At 44.5% G+C, this 14077-nt stretch overlaps 1 protein-coding gene across 1 annotated transcript in view; it reads left to right on the top strand.

Annotated features, from left to right (window-relative positions):
* ptprja (protein tyrosine phosphatase receptor type Ja) overlaps positions 1-14077 on the top strand; it is a 63138-nt gene that overhangs the window by 46421 nt on the left and 2640 nt on the right. Inside the window, exons 17-30 of the mRNA XM_055934645.1 lie at positions 3019-3282; positions 3510-3782; positions 3948-4214; positions 4489-4631; positions 4729-4882; positions 5817-5966; positions 6217-6427; positions 6563-6684; positions 6842-6929; positions 7185-7229; positions 10611-10701; positions 10848-10938; positions 11195-11268; positions 13193-13327. Coding sequence (XP_055790620.1) covers positions 3019-3282; positions 3510-3782; positions 3948-4214; positions 4489-4631; positions 4729-4882; positions 5817-5966; positions 6217-6427; positions 6563-6684; positions 6842-6929; positions 7185-7229; positions 10611-10701; positions 10848-10938; positions 11195-11268; positions 13193-13327 — 2108 coding nt within the window. The remainder of the gene's footprint in view (positions 1-3018; positions 3283-3509; positions 3783-3947; positions 4215-4488; positions 4632-4728; positions 4883-5816; positions 5967-6216; positions 6428-6562; positions 6685-6841; positions 6930-7184; positions 7230-10610; positions 10702-10847; positions 10939-11194; positions 11269-13192; positions 13328-14077) is intronic.

Genomic DNA, 14077 nt, shown 5'->3' with positions numbered 1-14077 from the left:
CATGCTCTAAAGGATGTGGCTGGGAATGCCGTCTGGGCCTGCAGCCTTGCAAGGGTTAACACGTTTAAATGTTTTACTCACCTCGGCTGCAGTGAAGGAGAGCCCGCAGGTTTTGGTAGCGGGCCATGTCAGTGGCACTGTATTGTCCTCAAAGCGAGCAAAACAGTTATTTAGTCTGTCTGGGAGCAAGACATCCTGGTCCGCGACGGGGCTGGTTTTCTTTTTGTAATCCGTGATTGACTGTAGACCCTGCCACATACCTCTTGTGTCTGAGCTGTTGAATTGCGACTCTACTTTGTCTCTATAGTGGCACTTAGCTTGTTTGATTGCCTTGCGAGAGATGCGAGGGAAATTGAAATTATATTATTTTATACTAATACAATTGCTTAGAGAAAGTAATATTTTTATTTCTCAAAAAGATGGGTGTCAATTATTGTCAACCCTAAATTGTAATGTCTGCTTCCAACTCACACTCTCATACACATAGATCACCTGAACGCAGCTCAATCTCCAGCCCACTTTCCAACTCACACTCTCAAACACTTAGGTCCCCTGAACGCAGCTCTCTTTCCAGCTCACACTCTCAAACACATAGATCCCCTGAACGCAGCTCATTCTCCAGATCCCAATCACCTGAATTCTGATCAACTGTTCACACACCTGTATGTCATTATCACACACTATTTAGTTCAGTTCTTTACACCCCATCATTGTGTGGTATTGTTTGTTTTGTGACACACTTCTATTCGGAGCGCTGCTTTTCCTGCAATTTACTCCTCCTGTGTCTGATAGTCTTTGCCTGCCTCAGTAACGATGCATATTCCCTGCCTATACTTTAGCCTATTACCTGATCTCCTGGATGACGTTACTAGCCTTTTCCCTGCCTGTACTGTTGCCTTTTTGGACCCCCTGTGTATGAACGTCTGCCTGCCCCTGAACCCAGCTACCTGCCGCCCCCTGTGGTCCTTTACAATAAACACCTGCTGCGCCCTTCGCTTGAAACCAGCTCTCTGTCTCCCATCGTGTTCATTACATAAATATTCTAATAAATCAAATCAAACTACATTAAATCTGCATGGCTTCCTGTTTCACTGGGGTATAAAAATGAGGTAATACGCATGTAAAATCCCCTTGTCATCCATAGGAAAAGGCAAACGGCTCACAAATGAAAAGGACAAGTGGTTGTTGACCTTCATAAATCAAGCAATGGGTACAAGAAAATCGCAAAAAAATAAATATATATGTACCACTTACCACTATTAGGGCAACAATTAATTAGTTTAAAACCACTGGAAGAGTGAAAAACACGACTGGTATTGGACACAAGTCTATCTTGTCCTTATGCACAGTGAGGAAGATGGTTTGGGAGGCAAAGAAAAATGCAAGGGTCAAAGTTGGAGAATTACAGAACTTGGTCACATCTTTGGGTCTCCAAGTCTCCACATCTACAATTAGACACCACCTCCATTACAAAAGGCTATTTGGAGGGGTTGCCAGACAAAAGAAAAACCAAAAAATGTAAACGGCATTGGCACTTGGATTGGAACCGGTGCTATGGTCAGAGGAGATGAAAAAAGAGCTCTTTGGCCACGCACACCAGTGGTGGGTTTGTCCTCAAAAGGAGGATGTATATACAGAAAATAACCTCATACCTACTGTAAAATATGGTGGTGTATCTTTGATGTTATTGGCAGGTTTTGCTTCCACTGGCCCTGGGGCCCTTGCTAATGTCATCGGCATCACGTACTCTACCAAGTAACAGAACATTTTAGCCAAATACCTGGTTACCTTTGCCAGAAAGCTGAAACTTGGCCGTAAGCAGATCTTTCAGCAAGACAATAACCACAAGCCCACATCAAAATCCACAAAGAAATGGTTAATTGACAACAAAATCAACATTTTGCAGTTTCCGGACATGAACCCTATTGAAAACCTGTGGTTTGAATCTGACCGAAGAATATCAAGGACCTGTAAAGATTCTGTATGGAGGAACGGTCTAAGATTCCTCCCAATGTGTTCTATAATCTCATTAAACATTTTAGAAATATGCTCAGTGCTGTTATCCTCGCAAGGGGATGGTGCCAGAGTATTGAAAACTATCTTAGAAATATTTTTTATTACTTAAAAAAAGTAGCCCCTCCATAAAAACATTACTCTGACAACAGTGCCCCTTCAGCCATTGCCGGAGCCCCCTGTGCCCGTAAGTAGTTGTTGGTAGCGGAGTCGAGGGAACAAAAAGGGTTGTACACGACCATTCTATTATCCGGTTCGTATGAACCCCGAAATGAGCTGTCTGTCTCCAGCTAAACGCTTTCATTCCTGGGAATTATATTCAATATACGAATCTCCCATGTCTGTTACCACAGAAGGGGCCTGTTTTTCAGAGCAGCCTGTCCCATTCCCAGCTAGGTGACAAGGTGCTTTTTCGCCAGTACCTATGGCTGGTCGGTAGAGTAATGACGCTCATGCGCGGTGTCGCCCTGGATCAATCGAGCAGTGACGTCGGGGGTACAATTTGTCGTGCATCCCCCACGCTTCTGCAGCACCCTCACGTTGACTGTTTCCCAGGCCTCAGCGGCCGTTTTGAGGGAGGAAAGGGATGGGACTTTGCGTCTCATTCTAGTTCTACGTGTCCTCAGCAAGCACCTCAGATTCGACAAATTCTGAATTCTCACGAGCCGCCGGCTATTAGAGCCGATTTGCTGGTGGCAGCAGAGTCTAGGGAGCAAGCAGTGTTACAGACATCCATGCTACTGTCCCGTATTCAGTCTCTAGGCGTCATAAGAAACCAGAAAAAACAGCTGTCTCACTCCATCTCAGCTCATTCCGTTTATGGGTCTTTAACTAGCTATCCCCACTTAAGGTGGTTGTGTTGTATCTCATTTCCCTCTTCCAGGGAGCAGTAGTTACAGTCATAATGTTAAGTTTTTCTAGAATCTATATCCCTTTGTATCTTCCCTCGTTCTCCCCTCCCCCTCCTCCTTTCTAACCTCACCCCCATCTCTGTTCCTCTACCAGAGCCTGAGTCTGTCCAGCCATCCATCTCCAACAACGGTAGCACCAATACCATGGTGGTGAGCTGGGCGGCACCACCAGGGAATGTGGGGCAGTATGTGGTCCGTCTGAACAGCACTGACCAGGTCTTTACCCCCGTATGGCTGAACTCCAACCAGCAGACACACACCTTCAGATACCTGTCAGCTGGGAGAGAGTACACAGCCGTGGTGACCACTATCAGTGGTCCCTTCAATGAAACATCAGGACCTGTAACTACAGCAACTCGTGAGTATAAGGGAGGAGCCAGGGGGGGGGGGGGGGGGGGCAGAGTTCTACTTACAGTAGCATGCCTCCTCTGTCTGTTCGAGTTCATTCATTTGTTGTAGCTAAGACGAAGAACAATGTTTATTTCGCACGAGTCCAGAGTTAGCTTTCAAGATACTTGCAAGGACATTCAATTCACGGATGTTTTTTACAACTCAATATAAATTGCTGTCAATTGTCTCTCTCAGAACCCAACCCGCCTGGGCCCATCGTGATCTTGGAGAAGACTACTAGTTCCGTCACTGTGGAGTGGGGTGAAGCTCCTCTGATGGCCAACATCACCTTCAGTTACCTGGTGAAGTACCTGTCGACGCAGCTAGACAACAAGACGGTCACTACTACAAACACAAGTCAAACACTGCCCAGCCTGTCCTCTGGAACACCCTACAATATGTCTGTGGTTACAGTGGGAGTGCTAGGCTTCCACAGTGAGGAGATCTGGAGCAGTTTGGTCACAACCAGTGAGTGTCAACACGCACACGCACATACACACGCGAGCATGCGCACACGCACGATCATTTCCGAAACACATACACCCAAACACAACCCCCGAGACATTTGCTTTCTGTGTTCATAATTATTGTTCTACTAACCACCTCTATGCCGTCTTTGATTGAATTCCCAAGGACCAGAGAGTGTCCAGTCACTGAGTGCAGTGACAGCCGAGGTGAACCTAACATTGACCTGGTCAAAGCCTGTAGGTCACAAACCAGGCTACAGCTACAGAGTGACCTGGACCAACTCCACTGGGTTAATCATCAGTAATAGAACCACAGCTATGGAAAACCTGCCCGTCAATGGATTGGTCCCTGGGAGTCCGTATAACTTCACCGTAACAACACAGACAGATGACGGAACAGAGGGAGCTCCAGTCTCAACCTCCAGCTGCACCAGTAAGATCATAGCATGTTTTCACATGTAGACTACCATGCGGTGCCACCAGTGTGGGATGCGTTAAGAGTGCATATAGGGATTGATAAAGGATGTACTACCGTTACTAGCATCTACAGACACTGATCCAGATAGGGTTACTATTTTATATGTCATTTTTGAACTAAGTTTTGATCTCTTTTAAATCGTATTTTTCAGCCATGGTCTGCACATTTTCTGGTAATAAAATCACAACTGAAATCTGGGAACCTCTTTCTCTCCCTCACTGTGCCATAGATGCCAGCCCTGTGTCCAACTTGAAGTGTGCCTCTCCTAATGACCCCAACGCCAAGCTGAATCTGTCCTGGACCAAACCCAAAGGACTGCACCAGGGCTTTCAGATCACTGCTAAGGAAACCATCCAACTCCCTCAGGGCCAGGTGCGGCTACACAATGCATTTCTCAGACACTACAGTAAATATTCTAAATATAAATAAACAATTATTGATTGACTGATTGATTGATTGATTGGTTTAGGTATACAATAAGACAATTGGTGACTGTAACCCAGCCTGTGGTCACACAGTCCCTGACCTGAAGCACTATACAGACTACACCCTGACCGTGACCACTCTGGGCTGTGGGAAAACCAGCACCGTCCAAAGCCTCACCTGCAAGACTGGCATTACTGGTATGTGACAGAAACATAGTTCAATTGCAATGTAGGCGCAAATTTGATGGAATATGATTGAACAACTTAACTACCCTCACAATTTGAAAATGTACAGTATGCTTTTCACACAATTACATTGACAATATTAAAAACGTTATGTGTTGTACGTGGATTTTCTTTACCTAGACAATATGTGTTGCCCATGTACAGATGTAGGATCTTAAATTTGAGCCAGTTTTCTACGGCCGGAAAATAATCCTGCAGCAACAGGAAATGTGAATTGTGTAGATTATAATGAATGAACATTTTTGTCAGGTAATGGACAAGGTATCCAACGTGTTCCACAGGGATGCTGGCCCATGTTGACTCTAATGCTCCCCACAGTTGTGTCAAGTTGGCTGGATGTCCTTTGACCATTTTTGACACACATGGGAAACTGTTGCGTGTGAATAACCCAGCAGCATTGCAGTTCTTGACACAAACTGCTGCGCATGGCACCTACTACCATACTCCGTTCAAAGGCACTTCAATCTTTTGTCTTGCCTATTCACCCTCTGAATGGAACACATACACAATCCATGTCTCATTTGTTTCAAGGCTTAGAAATCCAAAACGCTAGCCAGAAATCCTTAAATCCTGTCTCCTCTGCTTCATCTACACGGATTAAAGTGGATTTAACAAGTGACATCAATAAGGGGTCATAGCTTTCCCCTGGATTCACCTGTTCAGTCTATGTCATGGACAGAGCATGTTTTGTATACTCAGTGTATACTTCAAGTTTAAAATGTTCTGCATTGCAGGAAAGTTCTCCGGCAAGAGGGTGATCAAATTAAGATCCTACATCTGTATTGAAGTAATATGTAAGCTCGTGAACACAATGCTTTCAGGATGTAAGTAGAAATACTGTAAGAATTTATGTCCCATTTCTTCCTCCTCTCTTCCATTTCTCCAGTCCCTTCTATCCCAGCTGACGTTGAGTCCCTAGTCAGTGTCACAGCGAAGGATCACAACTCCTTCTCTGTACAGCTGACTCCCAGTCTCCTGGACAGCACCAATGGACCAATCAAACACTACGGCGTGTTGGTGACCTCAGACATCAACAGTGGGTCCCCTTCATTCTCCTATTGGTTAAGATTGGTTTATGATTGATTTGTAGGTTGGCCAGTTTTGGTTTTGGGTATAAAAAAGACATGCAAGTATAGACTTGGATTACTTTAACTGAGAGAATTCTGAGTCAACGTCTTCAAGATGATTGATCTCAAAATATTTTGTGTCTTTGTCCAAACAAGTTGACTACATTTTCTTAATTGGTGATCTTTACCGTACTGATGTGTGCAGTGTTTTACTTGCAGATGTAGATCAGTCTAACTCGTCGCAGTACTTAGTGAAGACTTATCAGGACTGGGAAGCAGGCTCTACTACTGCATACCTGGCTACGGTCAAAGACAACACTAACAACAGCCGGAGGAGGAGACGTGCAGGAAACATTGACATTTACATAGGGGACAAAACCTCATGGAAGGGCTATACCAATGGCCAACTGAAGGCCAAACGAGAGTACAGGTATGAACACAACACAGGCAATATGTGTGATGAGTGGAAGGGATGGAACTACAATTCAGCTTGCGTTAATCAACTACTGATGTAAACTATGAGCTAAAATGTCAAATGTTTTACATTTTTCTTTTGTCTTCACAGGTATGCCATTGTTTTATTCACTGAAATGGTGGTAGAGCAGAATGGGCTTCTGAACGTCGGTTCGTCACTCGTCGTGATATCTCTGTTTAACTCAAATTCATTGTACCTCCCTCAGGACCCAGGTAGCTATTGCACTTTTACACTGTGTTATCTGTTTAAACCACAGCTATGAGCTGTTATGAGTCCTTCTAGCAAGTCTTACAATGATAAAAAGGCACGATGGATGTCTTCGTAATATATTGCGTTCACAAGGCGTTCTCTTTGGTCATTCTTATGTAGCGGTCACCAGTGTGGCTGTCGGGGCAACGCTTGGAGTTTTTGTCATCCTCGTCATCATTACTGCCGGCTTCATCATCTACTGGAGGAGGTGAGAGATCGTCATCGTAATATATGCCATTTAGCAGACTCTTTTATTCAAAGCGACTTAATGTCATGCACACATACATTTGACTTATGGGTGGCCTCGGGAGTCGAACCCACAATCCTGGTGTTGCAAGCGCCATGCTCTACCAACTGATCCATACAGGATCATCGTCATCGTGTTCATCAGCACTCGATAATTTCGATGAGTTTTTGAAACTTTTTTGGATGGTCATATGATTTTTTGTCTTTGTTTTTACAGACAAAGCAAGAAGGACTCTTCAGACATCCAGATTCACTCTATGAGGTTATTGTGATGATCCTTCACTTGTTTCTGATCCATCTCAGTTTGAAATTGAATGCATTTTTTCCCAGAGCTAAAGTGTGAGTATCGACTCTTATGGTAACCTATTAGGAGACTTCAAATCAGCATTTGTCACGTGCGCCGATTGCAACAAGTGTAGACCTTATCGTGAAATGCTTACTTACAAGCCCTTAACCAACAGTGCAGTTCAAGAAGAGTGAAGAAAATATTTACCAAATAAACAAAAGTAAAAAATTAGAAAAAGGAACACAATAACATAACAATAGCGCGGCTATATACAGGGGTAGTGTGCGGGGGTACAGGTTAGAGGTCATTTGCACATGTAGGTAGGGGTGAAGTGACTATGCATAGATAATAGCAGCGAGTGGCAGCAGTGTACAAAACAAATGGAGAGGGGGGGGGGGGGGGGGTCAATGTAATAGTCCGGTGGCCATTTAATTAATTGTTCAGCAGTCTTATGGCTTGGGGATAGAAGCTGTTAAGGAGCCTTTTAGACCTAGACTTGGCGCTCCAGTACCGCTTGCCGTGCGGTAGCAGAGAAAACAGTCTATGACTTGGGTGACTGGAGTCTCTGACAATGTTATGGGTTGTCCTCTGACACCGCCTATTATATAGGTCCTGGATTGCAGGAAGCTTGGCCCCAGTGATGTACTGGCCCGTACGCACTATCCTCTGTAGCGCCTTATGGTCAGATGCCGAGCAGTTACCATACCAGGAGGTGATGCAACCGGTCAGGATGCTCTCGATGGTGCAGCTGTAAAACTTTTTTAGGATCTGGGGACCCATGGCAAATCTTTTCAGTCTCCTGAGGGGGAAAAGGTGTTGTTGTGCCCTCTCTACGACTGTCTTGGTGTGTTTGGACCATGATAGATCGTTGGTGATGTGGACACCAAGGAACTTGAAACTCTCAACCTGCTCCACTACAGCCCCGTTGATGTTATTGGGGGCATGTTCGGCCCTCCTTTTCCTGTAGTCCACGATCATCTCCTTTGTCTTACTCACATTGAGGGAGAGGTTGTTGCCCCTATAGGCTGTCTCGTTGTCGGTGATCAGGCCCGCCACTGTAGTGTTGTCAGCAAACTTAATGATGGTTTTGGAGTCGTGTTTGGCCACTCAGTCGTGGGAGAACAGGGAGTACAGGACAGGTACACACCCCTGAGGGGACCAGGGTTGAGGATCAGCGTGGCAGATGTGTTGTTGCCTACCCTTACCACCTGGGGGCGGCCCATCAGGAAGTCCACGATCCAGTTGCAGAGGGATGTGTTTAGTCCCAGGGTCCTTAGCTTAGTGATGAACTTCGTTGGTGTTGAACGCTGAGCTGTAGTCAATGAACAGCATTCTCACATAGGTGTTCCTTTTGTCCAGGTGGGAAAGGGCAGTGTGGAGTGCGTTTGAGACTGCGTCATCTGTGGATCTATTGGGGCAGTATGCAAATTTGAGTGGGTCTAGGGTATCCGGGAGGATGCTGTAGATGTGAGCCATGACCAGCCTTTCAAAGCACTTCATGGCTACCGATGTGAGTGATACGGCGCTGTAATCATTTAGGCAGGTTACCTTCCCTTCCTTCGGATCAGAGACTATGGTGGTCTGCTTGAAACATGTAGTTATTACAGACTCAGTCTGATTTTGATTACACGTCCTGGTAATCCATCTGGCCCCGCGCCTTTGTGAATGTTGACCTGTTTAAAGGTCTTGCTCTCATCGGCTACCGAGAGCGTTATCAAACACTGTCATCCAGAACAGCTGGTGCTCTCGTGCGTGCTTTAGTGTTGCCTGCCTTGAAGCGAGCATAAAAGTCATTTAGCTCGTCTGGTAGGCTCGCGTCACTGGGCAGCCCGCGTCTGGGTATCCCTTTGTAGTCTGAAATAGTTTTCAAGCCCTGCCACATCCGACGAGCGTCAGAGCCGGTGTAGTAGGATAACATTTTTATCCTGTATTGACGCTTTGCTTGTTTGATGGTTTGTCTGAGGGCAAAGCGGGATTTCTTATAGGCATCCTGATTAGTGTACCGCTCCTTGAAAGCGGCAGCTCTAGCCTTAAGCTCGATGCGGATGTTGCCTGTAATCCATGGCTTCTGGTTGGGATATGTACGTACGGTCACTGTTGGGACGACGTTGTCGATGCACTTATTGATGAAGCCGATGACTGAGGTGGTATACTCCTCAATGCCATTTGATGAATCCCGGAACATATTCCAATCTGTGCTAGCAAAACAGTCCAGTAGCGTAGCATCCGCATCATCTGACCACTTCCGTATTGAGCGAGTCACTGGTACTTCCTGCTTTAGTTTTTGCTTGCAAGCAGGAATAAGGAGGATAGAATTATGGTCAGATTTTCCAAATAGAGGGTGCGGGAGAGCTTTATATGTATGTCTGTGTGTGGAGTAAAGGTGGTATAGAGTTTTTCTTTCCTCTGGTTGCACATGTGACATGCTGGTAAAAATATGGTAAAACTGATTTAAGTTTGCCTGCATTAATGTCCCCGGCCACTAGGAGCACCGCATTTGGGTGAGCATTTTCTTGTTTGCTTATGGCCTGATAGAGTTGGTTGAGTGTGGTCTTAGTGCCAGCATCAGTCTGTGGTGGTAAATAGACGGCTACGAATAATACAGATGAGAACTCTCTTGGTAGATAGTGTGGTCTACAGTTTATCAATAAGGTACTCTTCCTCAGGTGAATAATAACTTGAGACTTCTATAATATTAGATATTGCGCACCAGCTGTTAATACAAAAAGACACACACCACCACTCCTCGTCTTACCAGACATGGCTTCGCTGTTCTGCCGGTGCATGGAAAATCTCTCCAGTTCTATATTATCCATGTCGTTGTTCAGCCAAACCTCGTTGAAACATAAGATATTACAGTTCTTAATGTCCTGTTGGTAGTATAATCGTAATCGTTTTTTTCCTATGATTGCATGTTAGCAAGTAGAATTGATGGCAGTGGGAGTTTACTCGCTCGCCTACGGATTCTCAAAAGTCTGCGCCCTCTTTTCCTACGTCTTTTCTTCACGCAAATGACGGGGATCTGGGCCTGTTCTCAGGAGAGCAGTATATCTTTCTCGAAAAGCTTCTTCCAGTTTGTGGCGAGTAATCCCATTTCTGATGTCCAGAAGTTATTTTCCGTTATAGGAGATAGTAGCAGCAACATTATCTACAAAATAATTGAAAAAAATAAGTTACAAACAACGCAAAAAAATTACGAAATAGCACAATTGGTTATAGGCATGTAAAATGTCAGCCATCTTCTTCGGCGCCATCTTAACAACTTGACACATTGAATGATGCAACAGGTAGAGTTGCACACCGTTTCTTGGTGTCACTCGTGTTTGTGTTAATGCTTGTCTCCTGTGTCTCTATTAGCAGAACCGTTGTTGTGAGGGTGGAGGACTATGAGGCTTATTACAAGAAGCAGAGAGCAGACTCCAACTGTGGTTTCGCTGAGGAGTTTGAGGTAAAATATAAATCTATTTATTCGTTCATACACATATTTTGGATGTTCCATCGGGCATCAGTTGATGTTCTGTATTCTGTAAATATGCCTGTGTTTCTTTGTAAGCAACTCATTCCTGGTTGCCTAATGTCTCCCTCTCCCTCTAGGACCTGAAGCTAGTGGGAACAGCCCAAGCAAAAACCAGCGCTTTGGCCATGGAGAACAAGTCTAAGAACCGCTACAACAATGTGCTTCCCTGTGAGTCAACCATGACCCCTGACCCCTGTCTCCATAACAACGACCCCTGTCCCCCTGCCACTGCTTACCATAGCTTATCCTCCATCTTCATTTCCATACAGACTAACTCCTTTGTTTATTCAATAGCTTAGCTGTTTATTCAAGCAAGCATTTACACTAGAGTGGTTGGGCGCATGATGCTTTGTCTCTGGGCATAGTGACAGGAATTCTCTTTCAGTTCTATCAATCCTCATTGCTCCTCTTTCCCACATCCCAGATGATTCCTCTAGAGTGAAACTGTCCATCCATGGAAGTCCATTTGACGACTACATCAATTCTAACTACATCCCGGTGCGTACTGACCCATCATCATCACCGCTATCATAATCAGCTTTCTCTGACCCTCTCTGATTCAGCTCTGCTCTGGGCTTATTTCACAAAGCAGGATCGATATAGCTAGATACAGTGGCTTGCAAAAGTATTCACCCCCTTGGCATTTTTCCTATTTCGTTGCCTTACAACCTGGAATTTAAATAGATTTTTGGGGGGGTTTGTATCATTTGCTTTACACAACATTCCTACCACTTTTAAGATGCAAAAGATGTTTTTATTGTGAAACAAACAAGCAATAACACAAAAAAAATGAAAACTTGAGCGTGCATAAGTATTCGCCCCCCCCAAAGTCAATACTTTGTCGAGCCACCTTTTGCAGCAATTACGGCTGCAAGTCTCTTGGGGTATGTCTCTATAAGCTTGGCACACCTAGCCACTGGGATTTTTGCCCATTCTTCAAGGCAAAACTGCTTCAGCTCCTTCAAGTTGGCTGGTGTACAGCAATTTTTAAGTCATACCACAGATTCTCAATCGGATTGAGGTCTGAGCTTTGACTAGACCATTCCAAGACATGAAAATGTTTCCCCTTAAACCACTCGAGTGGTGCTTTAGCAGTGTGCTTCGGGTCATTGTCCTGCTGGAAGGTGAACCTCCGTCCCAGTCTCAAATCTCTGGAAGAGTGAAACAGATTTCCCTCAAGAATTTCCCTGTATTTAGCGCCATCCATCATTCCTTAAATTCTGACCAGTTTCCCAGTCCCTGCCGATGAAAAACATCACCACATCATGATGCTTCCACCACCATGCTTCACTGTGGGTATGGCGTTCTCGGGGTGATGAGCAGTGTTGATTTGCGCCAGACATAGCGTTTTTCTTGATGGCCAAAAAGCTCAATTTTAGTCTCATCTGACCAGAGTACCTTCTTCCATATGTTTGGGGAGTCTCCCACATGCCTTTTGGCGAACACCAAAGGAGTTTGCTTATTTCTTTCTTTAAGCAATTACTTTTTTCTGGCCACTCTTCCGTAAAGCCCAACTCTGTGGAATGTACTTTAAGTGTACTTAAAGTGGTCCTATGGACAGATACTCCAATCTCTGGTGTGGAGCTTTGCAGCTCCTTCAGGGTTATCTTTGGTCTCTTTGTTGCCTCTCTGATTAATGCCCTCCTTGCCTGGTCCGTGAAATTTGGTGGGCGGCCCTCTCTTGGCAGGTTTGTTGTGGTGCCAAATTCTTTCCATTTTTTAATAATGGATTTAATGGTGCTCCGTGGAATGTTCAAAGTTTCTGATATTTTTTATAACCCAACCCTGATCTGTACTTCTCCATAACTTTGTCCCTGACGTGTTTGGAGAGCTCCTTGGTCTTCATGGTGCTGCTTGCTTGGTGGTGCCCCTTGCTTAGTGGTGTTGCAGACTCTGGGGCCGTTCGGAACTGGTGTATATATACTGAGATCATGTGACACTTAGATTGCACACAGATGGACTTTATTTTACTAATTATGTGACTTCTGAAGGTAATTGGTTGCATCAGATCTTATTGAGGGGCTTCATAGCAAAGGGGGTGAATACATATGCACGCACCACTTTTCCGTTTTTTTTTAATATATATTTTTTCTAAACAAGTATTTTTTTTCATTTCACTTCACTAATTTGGCCTATTTTGTGTATGTCCATTACATGAAATCCAAATAAAAATCTATTTAAATTACAGGTTGTAATGCAACAGAATAGGAAAAATGCCAAGGGGGATGAATACTTTTGCAAGTAACTTATATTAACACTCAGATATAAGTCTTTATTTTCAGGTTATAGAAGTATTTCATCTCTTATATCACATCCGTCTCACATTACCAGGATACACAGAGTTTAATTAAAATATGTACGAAAGTTCGATAGTGCTTGTTGTAGATGCTTACGTTCTGGGTCAATATGTTCCCACTGCCAGGGTTACAACTCCAGGAAGGAGTTTATTGCGGCCCAGGGTCCTTTGCCCGGCACTGTCAACGAGTTCTGGAGGATGATCTGGGAGAAGAATGTCCAGACTCTGGTCATGCTGACACGCTGTAACGAACAGGGACGAGTGAGTACACACACACACACTTACGCGTGCACATGCACACATATTTAGTGTATTGGAAAGGGGATGTAACCAGCCAAGCTGCGTCTGTCTGCAGAATATATAGTCATCTACTCCAATGCTCCTTCTCTGGTTCAGGTTGTTGAAGCGCTCCAGACTGCCTTTTAGTCACTGTAGACCTCTCTATATGGTGTCAAGCTTGTCTTGAATGCACCAAAAATGTAATTCAGGCATTCCACCATAGCCGGATCTCAGCCAGAGAAGGTTAGCCCCTTCACGTCTGGGGGCACATCCATTTAAAAGGTGTCACCCTACAAATACGTTGGTATATACTGTAGTTAGACCAGAAGCTGTCTACAAAGTTCACAAGGATAATCTTGTGAGGAAGCTTAAACTGAATTATATATATATATATATATATTTATTACAACAGGGCTTGTCTTCCGTTTGAGGCTAGACAGAAACTTGTTCAAGCCATGTTTCTTTCAGTAATTGATTATGGTGTACATGCATGCAGTCTCCTCATTGCTACAGAGACTGGACTCAGTCTATCATGCATCTTTGCGCTTTGTCACAATTGCCAAGTCGCTCACCCACCATTGCACCTTTCTTTACATGTGCAGACAACTACATTGGTACTGTATGTGTTCATATACAACCTATGGTTCTAATGATGGACAGAGCCTTAAGATGCTTTTGGGAAATCGGGCTCAGATCGGCTCGATGTCGTGTTGCTGTGTTGATTGTAATGTA

This window comes from Salvelinus fontinalis, chromosome 9 (assembly GCF_029448725.1).
Source record: "Salvelinus fontinalis isolate EN_2023a chromosome 9, ASM2944872v1, whole genome shotgun sequence".
NCBI classification, from domain to species: domain Eukaryota; kingdom Metazoa; phylum Chordata; class Actinopteri; order Salmoniformes; family Salmonidae; genus Salvelinus; species Salvelinus fontinalis.
This window is presented reverse-complemented; position numbering and strand designations above follow the sequence as displayed.